This window comes from Pseudorasbora parva, chromosome 5 (assembly GCF_024679245.1).
Source record: "Pseudorasbora parva isolate DD20220531a chromosome 5, ASM2467924v1, whole genome shotgun sequence".
NCBI classification, from domain to species: Eukaryota; Metazoa; Chordata; class Actinopteri; order Cypriniformes; family Gobionidae; genus Pseudorasbora; species Pseudorasbora parva.
Genome location: NC_090176.1, coordinates 34,650,974 through 34,671,325, shown reverse-complemented (window position 1 = coordinate 34,671,325; position 20,352 = coordinate 34,650,974). Strand labels below are relative to the sequence as shown.

The 20,352-nt window shown below is 38.7% G+C and overlaps 2 protein-coding genes and 1 long non-coding RNA gene across 6 annotated transcripts in view; 1 reads left to right on the top strand and 2 right to left on the bottom strand.

Annotated features, from left to right (window-relative positions):
• The window catches only part of LOC137075448 (uncharacterized), a 65,223-nt gene extending 57,967 nt beyond the window's left edge, over nt 1–7,256 (bottom strand). Inside the window, exon 1 of one of the 4 annotated variants that reach the window (XR_010905042.1) lies at nt 5,700–7,256. This is a non-coding gene — a long non-coding RNA (uncharacterized lncRNA). The remainder of the gene's footprint in view (nt 1–5,699) is intronic. The other 3 variants (XR_010905041.1, XR_010905044.1, XR_010905043.1) reach the window with 3 other exon arrangements.
• zic2a (zic family member 2 (odd-paired homolog, Drosophila), a) lies at nt 64–5,131 on the bottom strand. The gene is made up of 3 exons (XM_067443983.1): nt 2,876–5,131; nt 1,347–1,510; nt 64–1,050 (listed from the first exon to the last, which is right to left on the bottom strand). The coding sequence occupies exons 1-3, from the start codon at nt 3,852–3,854 to the stop codon at nt 856–858; spliced, it is 1,338 nt and encodes a 445-aa protein (XP_067300084.1). The 5' UTR covers nt 3,855–5,131; the 3' UTR covers nt 64–855.
• Nucleotides 7,257–8,348: 1,092 nt separating the features above from the next.
• Nucleotides 8,349–12,539, top strand: zic5 (zic family member 5 (odd-paired homolog, Drosophila)). Its single transcript, XM_067443981.1, has 2 exons — nt 8,349–9,586; nt 11,099–12,539. Exons 1-2 carry the CDS (start codon nt 8,530–8,532, stop codon nt 11,542–11,544), a joined length of 1,503 nt encoding a protein of 500 aa, XP_067300082.1. The 5' UTR covers nt 8,349–8,529; the 3' UTR covers nt 11,545–12,539.
• Nucleotides 12,540–20,352: the final 7,813 nt, after the last annotated feature.

Genomic DNA, 20,352 nt, shown 5'->3' with positions numbered 1-20,352 from the left:
TTAGAACGGCCTAAAAGATGTCAAAGTTACAATCTGTAGATAACATGGAAAGAACACGACGCGTTGTAAAGATTGTACACTTGCACCACGTTTTATTATATCTGTATGCAGTAAATTTTTTATCACAATAATGGAGAAAACACTTCTCAAACTTTGAACAAAACACATATAACAAAACAACTGCCCCTGTTCAGCCCATAATTGTACATATTTATAGTAAAGAAACATTCTTTATAAATATTGTTTCATCTGTAGCAAGTAAATACCATAATTTAATTACAAATGGATAAATATGGCAGTCGATATTTACAAAAAGAAGGGTGTAGTTACAGATATTTAACGGCACGACATTAATTTGCCCCACAATCTTCCAAATATATTTCACAATTCAAACTTGCAAAGCACAAAACATCACAAGTTAAGCCCAGCAAACTAAGATATACATTCACAAGCAAATATTGTGTCTGTCTTCGTTAAATGTTGACTTTGGCACTCTTTCCAGTTAATAGTTGTTTAGTTTACAATCAGTTTGCCTTAATGGGATCACAATATTCATTATGATAATACAACTTTATGGTAATATGTGCACTAAAAAGTCCAGTTAGAGAAATAGCTACCATTGAAGGAACATCTATACACCAAAAAACCGACAAAAATCTATTACAACCATTGGGAAAGAGAGCGCGTAGTATGTACAAAAAGATTAGGTGTAGTGCTTTTGCGCACGTTTCTTCTGTCGACGTGGGAATGTTAAATCCTGCTGGACAAGCGCATAATATGGGAGCGTTCGTTTTGTACAAGCCGTATATGGATCTCCTGGTTTTCTGAAATGGTTCCTCCTGGGATGCCACAGTCTTAAACATACCATTCACTGAAATTGGACGATAAACTGCTGTGGTTGTTGGAACTGTGGACCGCTGAGGAAGGCGACAGATTGTTGTTGCTTTGGGTCTCAGTGGAGGGGGACACCAGACCAGGGGGCGTTGAGGACTCATAACCAGAACTTGCCGCTGGCGACGAGTCAGATGCAGGTGGGGATGACTCGTGAACCTAAACGCACACACACACGTAAAATTAAATCATTAATGATCCTCGGAATAAATCATGAACAGAACTTGTTCATGAGTAAATTCTGGACAAATCAGTGGATCGTTTATGAATCAAAATGCCATGCCATTTCTAACTATTTGAAACTGCATCAGCTAATAATCTGTTATGTATATTTAATCACGTCTTGTAGGCTATTTAATGTAATCTATCATTGGTGATTGATATGTTGCCTTTAAACAGTTTAGTGACATATATATGTATAATGTATTTCTCATTCAGTGTTCTAGATGAATTACCTTCATATGCTTTCGAAGAGAACTGGGGTGAGTGTAGGACTTGTCACACATTTTGCACAGATATGGTTTGTCTGACGTGTGAACGTGCATGTGCTTCTTTCGGTCACTGCTGTTCGCAAAGCGTCGATCACATCCTTCAAACTCACACTGAAATGGTTTCTCCCCTGAGAAGAAAAGCGATATAAACATTCACACGATTAGTAATTAAGGTTTAAATGAGTTTTTAAAACACACCACAAAAATATTACAACATATAATACATATGCAATGCGGGTAGCTTTAAGATAATATCTAAATGTATTTTAAATATTTACACGTATACAAAATGTTAGCTCATATTTAAATACATTTAAATGAAAACACTCAAGAATCATATGCACGTATAGTTGTAATACAAAGCTGTACGCCTTACAACGACACAGGGGGTCACACAGTCTCATCTAGCCTTTCAAACATGAGCAGTGTAAAAGTAACATAAAAAATAGATATATAAAATCGAATTCTTCTGATAATTACGTTTGCAAGAATTTCCTTTTATTCAGCAATCTGTCCAAACAAAATTAAAAGAAGAGGGGAAGCAGTCACACTATTTTCAACGTTCCGCTTTTGTCAGCCCCACACAAAACTTAGCCATTTGCTTAGAAATAATCAAAATGCAATTAACACCTTGACAAATAGAAGGCTCAATCCTCAGTGTATTCTAAAGAGGAAATTGCTCAAATGTGCAACCCTGGTAATGGCCTGTCTAACACATAGACAGTCAATGCAATGGAAAGAATAACAATAGGCCCACATATCGGCCATTCCTAAGGTAGGAAATATAGCCTATTCTTATTTTTATGTCGTCCTTTTTGTGTTGGAAATGGTCTGGGTTCCTTTTATAATTCTTAAATATGTACATGCATGTGTATGTGTGTAACAATGCGCTATGTATACACTTAAGCATTGTTTTCCATTTTTAAAGTGTATTATTGCTAGTGTGTGTGTGTGTATATACACAGTGTTTCTAAATTTAACACCAATTAAAATATTCCGTTATGTGGCTAAAATTATTACCAAATAAACTGGAGCACATTTCAAAATCCTGACGTAGTCACCCGAGTGCTCGAGCATTGGTCCACGCAAACATTAAACCGGTTAGAGATTTACGGCTGCTCTGTGCACGCGACGAGCCCTCGAGTCGCCTTTGACCCGTTTAAAGTTTATGAACCACAAACCCTCTACAGTCTCTTACATAATTCAGCTCATTGTTGCAAAACATCACATTTAGCTTACTCCGTTCGAGTTCGGGTTTAATCGCGTTTACTTAAACGAATTGGATATGAGCTCACAAACATCCGTTTTCTTTTAAAGATCTAAATCTGCTTGCGCTCTCACCGTCTAAAAATACACCATCCTGGCATAATCAGCTTATTTTTGTAAGAACCGCTATTTGCGATACTATTTTAGGGGTTGATAAAATAGTTTTGTAGCTCCTAAACATAGGCTATATATGTTAATGACAAGCACAAGCAGAAACAAATAATTACCTGTGTGTGTTCTCTTGTGAATCTTCAGGTTTTCTGATCTTGCGAAGACTTTGCCACATCCAGGGAACGGGCAGGGGAAAGGTTTTTCTCCCGTATGCACGCGGATGTGGTTTACCAGTTTATATTTGGCTTTAAAGGGCTTGCTTTCCCGGGGACACTCTTCCCAAAAGCAGATGTGGTTGCTCTGTTCGGGTCCTCCAACGTGCTCGACCGAGACGTGGGTGACCAGCTCGTGCATGGTGCTGAAAGTTTTATTGCAACTCTTCTTGGGATTACTGAGCTGCTCCGGATCGATCCACTTACAGATGAGCTCTTGCTTAATGCACTGCTGCCTCATGTAGCGAAAGAAGGCACCGGGGTGATGGTGATGCGCTGCCATATTCATCCCCATGTTCATATTCATGGAGCCGTATTGGTTGTGCAGCTGAGCGGCTGAGTAAGGGTCGGTCCTCGGGCTGGAGACCTGGTGGTACTGGTCTGATCGCCCGAAAACCTCCCCCGGTAGTCCGAGTCGCATCTGCCCGTTAAGCACGTTTGGGGAGCCGTGAGATCCATGCTGCTCGTGGATGCCAGGGAATAGAATGTGGCCTTGGCTGTCTGTGTGAGAGTGATGGAGCGAGCCCGCAGTGGGGCCGAAGAGTGCGTGCTGGCCTCCCGCCGGTGATGATTCCCCGAATCCACGGCTGCGAAAGAGAAAGTCCCGCGTGGAGTTAAACGGCGAGCTCGCGTATGATGTGACATGAGCCGCGTGCGCGCCCAAAGCCGCTGCGGGGTAACCGGGCGCTTGGCTCGTGAATGCAGAACTCTGTCCGGGCGAGAGATCGTGGTTCAGTTTGAAGGCGCCCATGTGCGCCGTGTCGACGAAGCTGTTCTGCGCTAAACTCAAGTCTCTTTCCTGCATCTCACTGGAGGAGTGATGATGCCTGGCAAAGGTGCCCACTCCCAAACCAGGGAACTGATGCCCAGCGTCCAGTAACATGCTTTCGTTGAGCAAAACCAAATCTCTTTCAAGCACTCTATGCACGGCGCTTCAACAAAACAACAAAATAAAATCGAATGCGCTACGGGAATATTAACTTCCAAATTTGATAACACGACATGAGGCGATGAAGTTCGATCCGCTCATAGGAAAAAAAGCTTTGCGTATTAAGTTAGGCTATATTTTTCTCGTGGATAACTTGTTACTCAAAATCCCCAATGCAACGAAATGAAAAGATTCCTTTGCGCTTTTCCTTTCAAACTGAGTCGATGTCGTTATTTTCAGAATACACGAAAATACGAGTCATTATCTTACTAAGTCTTCCTTGTTCTTGAAGCATCTCGAATTGGAATGTTTATTTCTTTCGCTTGTCTATGTTTATCTCGGAGGGTCCCTCTTTCTCAGTGGACTGGCACTACCTCCTCTTACGCCCCCTTTAACTGGAGCCCGGTCATTCATTTGGCGCGCTCTCATTGGCCGCCTCTCCTCATCAATCCTAGGTGCCCCTCCAATCCAACGCACTCCTTTGGCAACTAATCGCTGATCGCCATCTTCCACCGATAACTACCGCCTACTTTTCGGAGAGCCTTTTTCGGGGAATAGGTAGAGGAAAGCAAAAACACTCTTGTTTAATAAGATCGTTTCATAATTCTAAATCAATTGCCACGCGGGCTCATAAGAGTAAGTGTAACTCATAATTCTTTGGTGGAAGTGTAAAACCTCTTTAAACAATAGTAGGCTATAGTTTGCATACTTATTTAATGATTTAAAATGTCTAGGACATTTAGGTTATAGCTAAATCCAATTGGTTACTTTCGCATAGCCTAGGCTACTGTAAAAACCACCAACCCAACAAACAGACAAGGTTAGCGTGAATGAAATACAAACTCAAACCTCGCACGAGGTGCCTTCACTCAATCTGCACGTGAGTATGACACCACATTTTGTAGATATTAAACACTCGTTTGCATCCAGTTTGTATGTGTTCGTCAGGACGTGTCTCCGTGAGCGTTGATTGACACATCAAAAACAAACAAACGTGTATTCATAAATAAATATAAAATTAGCCTTTTGAGATGTGAAGTAGGCCTACTAAAAAAATCAATGATATGGAAACTAGGCAGGAGACGTTTTGGCAACCGTCCTTTCCGTCATCGTAACATAGAATAGCCTATTTAAATGAATTTATTGGAATAAAAAACATTTATTCGTATGGCACTCAGCTAGCTTACTCTGAATAACAATGTGCAAATTTTCTTTATTTTATAACAGAAACTGTAGATAGGATTTGAAACAGTAAATACAAACAACAGTAGCTTATACATTTGAGATAGCTATTTTTTTAGGCTATAGCCTACTACAGGCTACATTTTCCCTACCACCATAAGCACACATAAACCTAAATGTGCGTATTTTAGCACATCCAAGATAAAAACGGTCATTCATATATTTTAGCTTGATATTCTCGTGTCAAACAAGCACAATATGATTTTCCTTTTAATAAAAACAAAACAAACAAAAAAACTGTGACGTCATGGACGGAGAGCCTAGTCTTTCCGATTGAATAAATCAGGGAATCTGCATTATTTGAAATCAAGTTCAGCGGTATTTTTGTGGTTACAGAATATGCGTATGCGAGCTTTAATAGCCAAATCAGACTAATTTCACCCCCGGACAATAACGAAACCGTCCAACTGAAGTTATCCAAACATGTGGATGGCGTTATTACATTACGGTTACCAGGCCAATGTACATATGACACTCCATGGACCATTTCTGATCTAAAAAAAAAGGTCCTACGCGTTTATTAAAATGTTAACATTCATTTAAAGGAGGTTTACTTACAATTTCATTGAACCTAAGTCCCATAAAGTCCCGCTCCAACGCACAACACACTTTGTCTTGTCTTTCCTCTCCTCCGAACGCTTTAAGCTGTAAATAATAGGGCGGAGGACGTATAAAACTTTGGGAATTCTGTGTGCCTCAGCTCAAAGCCATGCTGTTTGAACGTTATGTACCATTCTTCCAAGACTATTTCTACCCTCTCCACAGGAAACACAGGATCTGATCCAAGTTCAAAGTCACGTCTGCCGACCTCTCTAAGAAGTTCTTTATTTCTCCAGAAAACCACAAAAACCTTTCCCCTTTTCAATGGGCAGGGAGAAGAAGAAAGAGAAATTAGACTGAGAGTGCAGTCGGCCTGGAACACACAGCCGCAGTTTTTGTTCTTCTTTTCTCATGTAGCAAGGAAGGGAAAAAGTTCGAAAAGGCTAATACCAAACACACACACACACACACACACACACACACACACACACACACACACACACACACACACACACACACACACACACACACACACACACACACACACACACAAAATCCGGATTTTTTCCCCCCCTCTTATGAGAAAGCAGAAAATCCCAACTAACCCACCATACCTGACGATCATAACTCTCTGTTGACATGAAATATGGCTTTACATTAACGTGTAATGCTCTTAGACAAAGCGACAAGGCATCTCTTTTAACTTTGACGTTATCAATATGGTGATGCGTTGTTGGTTACTTTTACTGACCTTGGTTATTTTAAGGGTGTTTGACCTTCGACCCGTGGAGAACACATAAGCTACCCTTTGAACTTATTAAAATATCCTCTCCGTTCAGAGGTTGTAAGACAAGTGCTGCCTTTCTCACTCCGTAACGTCGTTTCGTAAACAACCGCCAACGAAAATTCTGATTCACTCAAAAGCTTGTTTTAAACATATGTATTATTTATGAATTGTTATTAACTTTTATTTTAAGTGTAGATCTGCAATTAGCCTTCTACTATTTAATTATTTGTCAAGACTCTTAATCACGTCCAACACAATTTAGAGGTAAATGTTGGGACGTCGTAAATCTCAATTACAATGCATAGCCTAGGTTGTAATGCTTCTGTCACATTAACCGGCATACATCGTGTTTCCATTCACCCTAAATTAAGACCCTTGACAAAGCTGACAGGCATGATAGCTTATGCAAGAAATAACAACACTTTCAGTTATAGACCAAATTTCATAAATTCGTTTTTTTTCTTCTTCTTTCAAGCAGTTTTACTCATGTCTGACTAAAAATGTTGACAAAAATCATATTTATTCAGGGTGTTGAAATAATTGTTTAGTATTGTTGTAATATTTTCTATTGTTAAGACAGGTTGGGCCTGTTATTCCATTTTAACCTTCTGCTGTACTTGGTAATTAGTTTTTGAAAAAATAATTTGGAATATGGTAACAACTGCCCTCAAGCATTTTAAAAGATGTCTTTGAATTAAGCCATATTAAATCAATGGCATGCACTTCCTGCTGAGTTCAACATGGACTCTAAAAGGGTGTGGACGTGCATCATGACACACGTACAGCACACACAAACAAGCATGATACGAAATTATGTGAATAGTAATATGTTATACATTATTTAAAAATAAATAAATAAATAAAAACGCTGAGCATTTTTTTTTACATTTAAAGGAAAGTATTTGTTTATAGAATCATGTCACAAATTTTTGTTGTTGTTTTTATTTTATTTATTTTATTTTTATTTATAGATTATATTTTGTAATAGTCCTATATGTCAAAGGGCGCTTTTTTCTTCTGTGCTTCAAGAATCTCAATGTCTGACAGCGCCCACTGGACCGAAGATCTAATGTTCACAATTGCGTTTTTAACGGAAGACAAAAATATATTAATTGTATTTGAATTATATTTTTTTATTTTTAACATTTCTATTGTTGGTTATATAAAATATTTCCATGAACTCATCTGGAAAAAGTAGGTTACTAAATAATTTCATGAACATAGCTTCTGTTTATTAAGAAGTAAAGCTTTTTTGTTCCACACACACACACAAAATTATGATATTTCTTTATGTATCTAATAATTTAGTTGTACCTACATTGAAGCAATTAAAAACAAAGTTTGTTATAGCAGTGTTTTATTTTTTTATGTTTAAGTTTATTTATAAAGCTCTGGAAAAAAAAGAGACCACTTAATATTGATTTCTCAGTAACACTGAGCTGTATTTTATTTCCATTTCCCCCAGACCTGTACATCTGTCAACGTAATAAAACGTAATTTATTTGATGACCCCCCCCCCCCCCCCTTAATGCTCGCACAAGTTTTATTTATTAATTGTATTTATTTGAATTTAAAGAATAAACATATTTAAAACGGTGTGCGCACTTCTGCACAATATGCTCCAGCGTGTGTAGTGTCACTGTTTTGTGCAAAGAGAAAAACAACATCCTTCCACGTGTGTGTGTATCTCGGTAAACAGATTTGCCTGTAAGTTTGTGAGCACAACTTTCTGGAGTGAACAGTGATGAAGAGAGTGAGGGGGCGGAACCCCGCTGAGCCTCTGCGCTGAAAGACAGCCAATCGCTTCGTTCTCTTAACTGCCAGTCACCGAAATCTGTCCAATACCCGCAGTGCCATTTCTAAACTCTATTCCCCACTGTGTCCTCCAACTGTTGTATGTTCTGCCAATCGCTTGAGGACAGAGTGGGAAAAGGAGCAAGCAGAGTTAGAGGCAGGACAAAAGAAGTTCTATAGACGGCCATATACATATATTTTAATGGTTGCAGAAGGCCCGTAGTTGGCGAAAACAATAGCGGTGAGCGTGGACATGACAGCGTAGTGATGGAGCCCCCTTTAAGCAAGAGGAATTCGGCGATAAGATTAGCGGATTTGGCATCGACTCAAGCCCTTCCTCATCAGAATATGACAGGCTTCCCGGGGATAGGGGGGCATCACCCGCACTCCCACCATGCCCACCTCCACCCTGGGGAGATGGGCAACGACCCCGGAGTGGCTCTCACTCCATTTGGACCCGAGCACATGGCACAGACCAATGCTCTCAAACTTAGTCCCTCTCAGCCTGTTCAAAGCCATCCCGAAGCCCAGACCGCGGCATCTTTCACGTCTTCTCAGACCACAGTTGGTTTCCCCGTGGCTCACCCCCACACAGGCTACACCACCAGCAGGGACTTCATCCTCAGGAGAGAGCTCTCAGCCTCTGCTATGCATGCACTTGGCGACCAGCATAGTTCCGCCTCCTCCCCTCATCACCATGGCATGTTCATTTCCCCAACAGGTGCTTATGGGCACGCGGAAGGTGGTGCCCATCCACTTTTCTCTGGACTGCACGAGCAAGCGGCCCCAGGTGCCCACCACCACCACCACCACCACCATGCCCTCAACGGGCAGATGCGTCTGGGTCTACCGGGGGACATCTACGGCAGGCCAGAGCACTTCGGCCACAGGCCCGAGCACTATGGATCTTCTTCACTTCACAGCTACAACTCCATGAACTTAAATGTGAACCTCGCCACGGCTCCTCACGGAGCAACGGGGGCGTTTTTGCGATACATGCGGCAGCCCATCAAGCAAGAGCTCATCTGCAAGTGGATTGACCAGGAACAGACGTCCAAGAAACCCTGCTCGAAAACTTTTAGCACCATGCACGAGCTCGTCAACCATGTCACGGTGGAGCACGTCGGGGGACCGGAGCAGAGCAGTCACGTCTGCTTCTGGGAAGAGTGTCCGCGCGAGGGAAAGGCGTTTAAAGCCAAGTACAAACTGATCAATCACATTCGTGTGCACACGGGCGAGAAGCCGTTCCCGTGTCCCTTTCCCGGTTGTGGCAAGGTATTCGCGCGCTCGGAAAATCTCAAGATTCACAAGAGGACGCACACAGGTTAGTGAAAAGTTAAAGAATTTCTTAAAACACTTAAGTCGCGTCCATAGAGCTGTGTCTGTTATTGCACGTGTTTGCGCCACTTGGCAGATAATCGAATTTTCTTGCTACGAGGCAACGTTAGTTATGGGGAAACTAAGTTTTGTCCTCCCACTTCATTCATAAATACCCCCCTTCATACAGAACCAAGAGGTTAAATGGGCTGTTTGTTTACAGTGCGTATTCGCCAAGCAAAAGTATCCCTTGGTGTTGTTTTGCGTCATGCACTTCGTAAATGCTATCAGATCAACGTGCATATTGCTACGCTGCTACTACGTCGAAAAAGGACTCTACATATACGCTGCTATGAGCAGACCAGTGTATTACTTATTAGTTTGTCTTTAATGCATGCAATCTTATATTAAGGAGATATGGAGCTATGGCTGCAGTTGCATTTCAATGCTACGTGTGTAAATACTAAAGAGCACAACATAGAATGTACAAATTGTTTCATTAGGCAAAATAGTATAGTAAAATAGTAAGACGAAGTTTTTCGGCACATTTGTCTCTTTTAAAACCACAGGGAATTACAAACAGTATGTGAATAGGTAGCCTACATACTAATGTAAATATGAAGAATAAGACCCACATTTTGATCAACCAAACTATGTTGGCATCTTTGCAAAGAGAGGAAGGCCTCTGCTTCTGGTGTTCCTCTCATACCTGTATTCTAAGAAAATGCCACACGTGTGTGCTTGTGTGTCTGAAGCTACATACAATATTTAAATAAATATAAAGCTCTTCATCCAGTCAGTAAAAATATGCTTTCACATAAACAGTGTACAGTGACAATTTGTTATTGTCAAGAAGTTGCAGGTATTGTTTAGGGTCTTTAACAATAGCCACTATATCATGTTATGCTCTCAACACGTGCTGACGTAAATTACGCCCTGAATATGTAGGGTAGCGTGTCCAACCCCAACCCACATAGAATACATTTAATGTGGTTAACATGGTGGTATCTTGAATCAGCCATCTTAAATCATATGTGGTGTGTTTGTATGACACAGTATGATACAGTGAATCAATGCAAAGTGTTACCGGTATGTATTTTTGACATTATATGATTTGTAAAGCCGGGCAAGTTCTTTTACTCCAGACAATCTCATATGGCGGGCCGAAATGTTTTTATTAGAAGTTGACTCAGTTGCATATCCAGTAAAAAAAAAAAAAAAAGTTTTTGAGAAGATTTGCCAAGCTCCAGTCAGAGAAAATAAGAGCATTTATAGAGCAGTTGCCTAAGTCATGTGGTGCGCCTGAACAGACCATATGTAACAGCAGAAAATAAGTACTACCGTAGGGTTACAGGTAATGTTGTGATTTTCAAAGTGAAACCATCCATTACCAGGGCTTACTGAAAGAGCATGGGCCAGTATGGAACATGCATTCGCTATTATTTTGTAAACAAGAAAATGTTAAATATGTATGCGTGATTTCCATTTAAAAACGATATCTGTTTTTCTCGTTTGGCAGGTGAGAAGCCGTTCAAATGCGAGTTTGACGGCTGTGACAGGAAATTCGCCAACAGCAGTGACAGGAAGAAGCACTCTCACGTCCACACGAGCGATAAGCCTTACTTCTGTAAAGTAAGGGGCTGTGACAAGTCGTACACACACCCGAGCTCTCTACGTAAACACATGAAGGTTCACTGCAAGTCTCCTCCGCCCCCTTCCGCCAACACGGGCTCCTCTTACCATCCCTCGTCTACGACTATCGGTGATGCCCTCTCACCAAACCTGGATCCCCACAGGAACCGTTCGTCGAACCTTTCCCCTCAGGTGACCAACCTAAACGAATGGTACGTGTGCCAAGGGAGTGCTGGACCAAACAATCTACACACCCCCTCCAGCGATGTGCCAACGTCGGAATCCGACGAGGAGGACTCTTTCAGACACACAGATCCAAGAGCAATGCTCTGATTTGAACAGCAAGGAATATATTCATTGTGAATTGTCCACATGGAAAATAAAAATAATAATAATACAAAAATACAAGTGTTGCAATTCGAAGAAGTGGAACACCTATGGATGTCAGTGTGAAAGATTTTGCCCCTCAGTTTGCCCTTAAAACATGCTCAGAGCATTGATGCAATTTATGTTTCATATGATAATCGCATTTATAAGCAGAAATATCAGACATAAAAACGTCGATTTTTTTAAAGACCTGATTTCCATCAAATAATATGAGCTAAAAGTGATTTATAAGTTAGGTTTAAGTTGTTTTATTAATACTATACCCCTTTGATGCACAGAAATCTTTTTCTACACGTTAAATGTCTGAGGGGCAAAAATTACAGTGACAATAATTTTGAGTTTTTGTATATTGTCAGTGTCGGAAAAAAATGAATGGGAGTCTTTGTTAAAGTTTATACAATATCTTTGGTCAGGACGGTTTTTTTGTGATATTTAAAATATTTAAACCTATATTTTATGCAAAATCAATGTAACTCTGATTAAGGAGTACTAAATATGTCCATTGAGACCCTAAATAATGTATCAATGATGACAGGCCTGTCCCTGACTGATTTGTAAATAGTATATGGTATTGATGCTTGTGAATGTTTTCGTAGCGTCCCAACGAGTTTTGTACATTGTAATTTATTTGCTGGTATTAATGTTGGTCTGGAAGTACAGATACACCAAAGAATAATATAATTCTGGTGAAAAGAAGTGATGCTTTTTATCGTGTTCTGTAAAAAGGTCTTACTTGAATAGGCTGTATAATGTGAAGAATATTTCGCATGAATCGTGTAGTAACTCTTTCTGTTGAGGTGCATGATGGTGTTGATGGAAAAAACCGTAAGAAGGTCGTGAAGAAATGTGATGTTTGTGTATAGATATATGGAAAACTTGAATAAAAGGCAGGACGTGTAAATATGGTCTTTTCAATAAAAAGGCCTTGATTCATTCACTGATCAGTGTGCGTATCTCTTTTGCATTCAATGCGTAAATCAGTGTTTCGTTTTCTGTCAAACGTGGGACAGTCGAACTAGCCAAACGAAACAGCAATCTTCTACAATACAAACTTTCTATACAATTTTGAACTATTTTCTCTTGAATGAAAATATTCCCTAGCCATTCATTGTGCTTTCAAAAGGGAACCGTCACTTAACTAATAGTGAAAAGTAGAATAGCACAAAGCCATCAATACATGAATCATTCATGGGAATATAAGACATAAAAGCTGTCTGACAATAAGAAGAAAGTAGTATGGGGAATATGAAACAAAGTGCCCCGTCTTATTTCCTTCATTAAAACGCACAATCACACTTTCAAAGTGCCCCCTGTCCCAGACTATAGACTCAGAACTGACCAGCGCAAGTCCTGCACCACTTCAAAGAGCTCCGCATCAGAACGGAAGACTGCACGGTGCGTTAGGATTTCTATGGGTCCCATTTGAATATTTGTGGTAGAAAAACTACTAACTGCCGCTAAATGGTCAATCATCAAAGCAGAAACCTCTCCCACGAACCGTTTTGTCCCTTAAAATCAGCATAGTCTTTCATTTAAGCGCAGAAACAGACAAATTCATATGGCGGGTGGAAAATGCGCGAGGAAAAAAAGTGCATCAACTTCTTAGACGCTTCCTAGGAAAGTTTGATTCTTTTTTTTTCGTGCTAATGAAATTCACGTTAACCCCCGAGGAATGAAGCACACAAGTCGGTGACTCGTTTGAGATTGTAAATCTCGCGTTCTGTGTCAGTGAAACGCCCCACAAATAGTGTGAAGTTCAAGGGCGCATCATAAAGCGTGTGTGTATTTACCGGACACTGGGAAAAGGCCACTACAATTGGAAACACTCTATTAAGATACAGTCGCACTGACCTTTAGTTTCATGCTACGTTAGAGCAGTCAATTCGCTTTTAATCAGAACCGCTCATATTTTTGTTCCCAAATCTTTGAAATCCCTCGCGTTAAATTAACGTTTAATTCGGAAATAAGCGCGCGCTCTTCCCATCTTTTGTCCACGAACTATTATTTGCTCAAGGAAAGAATGATCTTCTATTTATTTAAAACAAGTGCCCCTTGAATAGTGCAAAATAAACACGGTGAAAAATAACCAAAGAGATAGTCCCGTCGGAGTGAAAAGGGGGGACTTCATAAAAGCTGCAGCAGTCACAGCTGAATGGGAGACGCTTTGAAGTAGAACTTATTATCTGAGGAATACTTTTCGGTCGTCCTAACGACGCTATTGAATCAAAAAGCTACCCCCTTTGTCAGCGATTTGTTCTCCTTTAGTGCAATGCCCGTGGAAATCACTTACATGGTCTACCTTAACATGCAGCCTGCAAATCAGTAACTCCAAGAGTCAGACTCTCAGACGCCACTTTTCAAAAGACAAAGCAGAAGTCAGTGTGAAAACGCAGCGAGTTCTCTCCCGTTTTGCCTTTATTGGACAGAATGATCACATCAGAGGAGGCTGTTTACTGCAGTCTAGTCAGATTTCACACCGTCAGCTTCTCATTATGCGTTTGACGAGGGTTCAAAGTACCCGAGTCATTGTGCACCCTGTTTTAAGCGTTGCACCCAGAGCATGCGAAGCACTTGTAATGAAAAGAAAACAGTAGCCTACATTTTGCCATAATTTTCTCCATTTGAAAAATGCACTTCACACTTTATTTGTTTGAACGTCGCACATATGTTCAACTCACATTGCCAGATCTCATCTGCGAGCTTGCAAGTCTCAGAGGTAAATTACTGCACTAATAGAATATTTGTCATGGTGTTTGATAGGGAGTGAGGGATAGAGAGAGCCAAGTGCATTAAATAATAAATAACACAAATATAATTCCAAAATATTATTAAATGAATTGTAGCCTACATGGTGGTTATAATAAAAAACTGTTGCCAATCACGTATAATGAATCAAGAATAAACAATAAAACGATATCCACAAAATAACTTATTAAAACTAAATTATAGCTACATTTCAATCAAATACATATCTGTAAAATTTGTGACTGTTGTTGTATAGTATAGAATTGTATTATTTATTAAATCATAACTTTAAATCACGCTGATGAATTGTAACATTACAAACATATCAATCTAGCATTACAAAAATGAGTCGGCCACGGGGGAACAACTGTGCACGGAGACATCTTAAAAGAACCGAACTAAACTTCTCTGAACCCTTTCAAAATAAAAAAAAACAACTTAAAGTATGCGAGGTATTATAAACATCCGTTGAGTGTTTTCACCACAGTATGCTTTGAAGACCAAGAAAACTGGGCACATATTCATTCTCCAGGCACTCTGCCAAACTCTTCCAAGCACCCTACCTGCCTACTATCTTAAGTTTCCCGAATAAGTGAGAAAACACAATCCAGTTGCAGCTGCAGGGCTGCATGTTTCCTCCCTGCACTCCGAGACTGAACTCGAAAACACGGACACGAAAACTTTTGACGCATGGGCGAAATCTCGTGGGGTGTTTATACAGTGAAACGTGAGTACATGTTTTATGAGCTCAACTCTGAAGAGAAAAAAAAGCTGCTGCATGCTTTTATCGTTGTGACTAACAGTCGTTTAGCGCACTTATTGATTAGGTGTCGCGCTTGTCCTCCGTGCATGCGTGTCAAGATGAGGCTGTTGAGAAAGTTTGCCGTCCCATTAAGTTAGAGGCCGGATGAGTAGTTGTTTGCTATTTGCTCTGAAAGCTCGAGCCCGACTCAGACAGCTGTGAGTTCACCTATTAGCCCCGATGTCTTTCCCAAAAGATTGCTTGAGTTAAACATCTGACAATGAGCGCTCAGGGGTGCCGCTCGCATGACCTCCACTCGCTTTTAATAGTTTCATAGGAACTTCATTAAATCAATTACTCCACGAGCACATCATGATTTATTTGTACTTATCGCTCAAAAGATTCTTTGCTAACACTTTCATTAATAAGTCATTAACAAACATTATATCAAGCTTAACATATCTTCATAAAACTATAAAGATAGCATGAATCAAAGGGACATTTCTATCTAAACTAATCTTTAGGAATGGACTAATGCTTGTTAATACTATATATATATATATATATATATATATATATATATATATATATATATATATATATATATATATGAACAAGCATTATTCCAACCTATTAAAACCTACTGTAAAGTGTTACCAATTTTGCATAATTCCACACAAACTAAAACCGTATTTTTTGTTTGTTTGTTTTTAAAAAAAATAATTTGTAAGCTTGTTTTTTCTATGTAGGTGCAGTTTGGTTGCAGGACATTTACATTAACTGTTGACATTAAAAGTTTCCTTTGACCCATTTCAATTTTATGTAGCTCTCGTAACATTGCCAGAGTTTTTGAATTAGTGAGGTATGCCTGCCCGGCTTATGGCTGGCAACATGTCTAGAGGGTCCGTTAAGTTTAAAGAAAAATAGTAACAAAACATGTAATTAAAGACCAACCAGAAAGATAGCCTATCATATTGTGAAACGACTGCAAAAGCTTGTTTAAAAATACATATGAATGTCCATAATGGCATTACATTTGTGTTTCTTATTAAAATATTTTTTAGTAAACTCTTCACTTCATATCATGATCAGATGTAAGGGCAAATAGATTTGCCTTTTTCCCCATAACAGCTTTAAGGGTACAGAAGGACAGTGTATATAACATTATTTAAGTGTAGTAGACATATTGTGGGCGTAAAGAAGCAAAAAAAAATAAAAGTCTTGAATGTAAACCTCAGCATATGCATCACAGAGATGAACCCTTTTCATCGTCAACACATATGAATCAGCTTGACTGTCTGCATGAGACAACTGTCATAATATCTGGCCTCTCCACAACATCTGTGGGCCTCCAAACTTGGTGCTGGTCCAAATATGGATCCCCAGGATTGGGAGGCTTTCCAAGGCTCTTGGTGATGAGAGCAAGGTCGTCCACGGACATGTCCAAGAGCCAGGGCTCTACACCTGGTCCGTTCAGCCTGTGCCGCACATGAACCAAACCTCAGAGCCATGCGACCATTTCTCTGCTTGCCTTGTATTTGACAGGTCCTGTTTAAATGGCCCTAAACGCAGGTCTGGACTTCTAATAGAAAAACACTTTAACCATGTGGCAAATGTTCAGAAGCTTTTTGAGCCAGGTCTTGACATAGGAAAGGATGCAAATGTTTTCTATAAAAGCGGTTTAATCTAAAGAAAAACGGGATTGTTTGTATATATATATATATATATATATATATATATATATATATATATATATATATATATGCACTGTAAAAAATTATTTAGAAAAAAAGTTACCTGGTTGCCTTAAAATTTTGAGTTAATACAATGAACATTTTGAGATTTGACAACCTTTATTAAAATATTATTAAAAGATTTTGTAAGCATATTGGGTAATTGTGTGTGTTTTATTTCTGATGATGCAGTGAAACATGCCAAATAGTGCTATTTTCATGATTTATCGATTTTTTTATGTGGTTCAGATACAAAAATATTTTGAGTTTCAATTTATTAAACAAATTTCCTTCATTGGATCAACTCAAATTTTTAATTTCAATAAACTCAAAATTTTAAGGCAACCAGGTTACTTACTTTTTTAAGTTAAACCAACAAAAAACAACCAATTTTTTTACAGTGTATATATATATATATATATATATATATATATATATATATATATATATATATATATATATATATATATATATATATATATATATATATATAATCAGTCTTTTAGTTATTAAAAGGTGGGAAAAGTACAATAAAATAAATATATATTTGAAAAATCTTTATATAATTATATAAATATTTGTCAGTAAAAAAAACATACCCTAATAGAAAAAAGGGATATTTTTCTGCACAAATAGCTGCACAAATGTGCATTCATGTAACATCATCTTTACAGAATTGGCTTCCCATTTTGATTTTACATCCTGTAGATGCTGATCCGTTCCACATCTGACGAACTACCGTGAGCGTCACATCAGAGTCGTGCCTCTGAATACAGCGTCTTTCATAGAGGAAAAGGTCAACATTCAGTGAGAGGAAATCATCCTGCACAGCTGGACAACCACAGTGCTGGATCATCTCAGTAAGAGAAAAGAAGAGAGAGCGAGTACAAATATACAGCCCTCAAGTGTAAGAGAAGGGATGAGGAAAGAGAAGAGAAGAACAGTCAAAGCCCTCAAAAAGCCAGTCCACTTCTATGCAATTGACTTTACATTGCTATATTCTTAAAAACTCTGATGGCTAGATTGATGATCTCTTTCCTTGAATTCCCAGCCAAGAAGGGAATCTGTGTTTAATAAACCTGTAAGCTCACCTATATTATCCCCTGGACTACCCCTAGCGCGTCACCGGCCAGAACCTCCCGCTGGCCTCACAATGGTGGCTAGATGTTCTTAAACATCACAAGCCACTTTCTCTGTTTCAAGCTGACCTTGGAATGGCCATTAGACATGGCTTTGAACTACTGGAACTATCTCTCATAGACCAGTGTCAAGGGTCCCCCTGAGTTGATAATGACTTGCTTTCATAACTGCTGTGACATTTTGTGAAGGTATGCTAGGCGTGCTCACAGGCCATATCTCCAGAATGCAATGCTTCCTTTCCTCCTCAGCAGGTGCGAATCCTAGCTGCATAGTCTGCGATTTACAGTGCCGTGTTCTCGCATCCTGGAATAAGTACAGGCCAGGGCACATGCATGTCCAGCCTTGATAAGCAATTTGGCTCACTACAGTGTCTACAGACACAAACTCAGAATTACCACAGAATGATCACTGACTGCGTGATGTTTGGTTTAAACATCATCGCCACAGTTCAAAGATGATTATATATTATATTATGGATACTTTCGGTATTACAAACCATATGCTATACTATTATCGTTTGTCTCCCTTGGATAAATTGCTACTGTTTTTTTTCCATTTGTAAATCTTAAAAGTGCCTGCTAAACGAATAAATGCAATGCAATGAATAATGCAATTACATTGGCCAAAAAAGCCAATAAAATGCTCTACTTATATGCATTAGTTTTGATAGGATTTACAGTCTAAATAAATGCCATACATATAACAGATAATTAAGTCTTTGAACGTTAATAGCTCTATTCTGCTCTTGCTGGTTCAAATATACTCACTCTCTGAAAACACTCATCTGAAAACCCTGTCAGGTCGCCTGAAGATATGTATATCTAATGTTAAAAGCTGAATCTTAGGCTGCTGAATGTCTTCATGCCATGTCTAGTTTCTGTCGGGAAAAGAGATAAATGAACTCGCTCACTGTGCCCTTACATAAATGAGGGTTGATGAAACTGATGATAGGCTCAGGCTGCTGAAGAAGTGATCCCAGTGGAGACCTTACAGTGGTCTGTCCCACTCACAAGACAAATTATATAATTAGGCGCATGTCTTAGGGGACGGCCACCTTTGCCCCTTTCTTGACATCTTCAATGGTAAATGACAGCATATCTTGCTAAAATAACTGGGCAAATTCATCTTGGTGACACAAGCGGAATTCTCTTTACAGTTGTATTAATTGTCTGGTTTTGAGAAATCCCTTGAAAATGACAATACGCACTCGAGGGAAACATTACATTTGATTATAAAGATGATCATGATTCTTAGGCTGGCCTGCCTGAGAGATTTGCATGAATCAAAAGCAAATTATTTAAACAGTATTTGCATAAATAATATTGAAAGTGTCCATGAATAAAATACAATATCTTGAAGGAGTGCATTGAATTCCTATGGTAAGCATAAAATACACTGTAAACCCTAACGCTCAAAATAATTCATTGGTTTGTTAGAACCAACTAAAATAAATTAGCTCAAACAAAAGAACTGTTATAAGTATTTATAAGATGACATATTTGAAGTAATCTGAAGTAAACTGAATCTGAATTTGAAGTAAACTTTTGTCTTTAATTTAGACACTGGGCTAGGATTTCTATTTCCCAGCATGCTTTGCCATGACACTCAAAAGGCACAGTAAATGCCAAAATTAAGTGTTATATTATGTTTTATTAGTGTTTAATGTTTTGTTATGCTAGTTTAGAAAAGTTTATTTTATGTTTTTAGGGTTAGCCTACCATCATGGTGACGGAGATTGAGTGTAGTTTAAGAATATTATATATATATATATATATATATATATATATATATATATATATATACTCTAAAAAATCTGGGTAAAAAAAACAACCCAATGTTGGGTCAAATATGGACTAACACAGCAATTGGGTTGTTTTAACCCAGTTATTAGGTTGTCTTAAGCAAATATTTAACCCATACATATTTGACCCAACATTGGGTTAAAACAACCCAACGATTTTTAGAGTGTGTATCTATCTATCTATCTATCTATCTATCTATCTATCTATCTATCTATCTATCTATCTATCTATCTATCTATCTATCTATCTATCTATCTATATATATATATATATATATATATATATATATATATATATATATATATATATACACACACACACACAAAAGTATTATATTGCTTTTATTATTCAGCAGGTGCTTTGCTATGCTAATGCAATGTATTGTGTAAGCAATAGCAAGGTAGCAGTTAGTGAATTAGCTAAAGCTAGTCAAGTTCCCACTACTAAACATTTGACTTGTATATTATAAGTTAAATGTATGATATCTTGAATTTTTTGAGCTTTGCCAACTTATTCGGTTTTACAGTGTAGACATGCTTTTTTGTCCAATTAAAACACTAATTTTACGCATGAAATTGCCTTTTAGGCATTG

What these genes read in the sequence shown, in the direction of transcription:
- zic2a (XM_067443983.1), bottom strand. Translation starts at nt 3,854, where the DNA reads ATGTTACTGGACGCTGGGCATCAGTTCCCTGGTTTGGGAGTGGGCACC. An exon ending in TCACAAGAGAACACACACAG is followed by an intron (nt 1,511 to 2,875) that starts GTAATTATTTGT and finishes TTTTCTTCTCAG; the next exon opens with GGGAGAAACCATTTCAGTGT. An exon ending in CTCTTCGAAAGCATATGAAG is followed by an intron (nt 1,051 to 1,346) that starts GTAATTCATCTA and finishes GTGTGCGTTTAG; the next exon opens with GTTCACGAGTCATCCCCACC.
- zic5 (XM_067443981.1), top strand. Translation starts at nt 8,530, where the DNA reads ATGGAGCCCCCTTTAAGCAAGAGGAATTCGGCGATAAGATTAGCGGAT. An exon ending in TCACAAGAGGACGCACACAG is followed by an intron (nt 9,587 to 11,098) that starts GTTAGTGAAAAG and finishes CTCGTTTGGCAG; the next exon opens with GTGAGAAGCCGTTCAAATGC.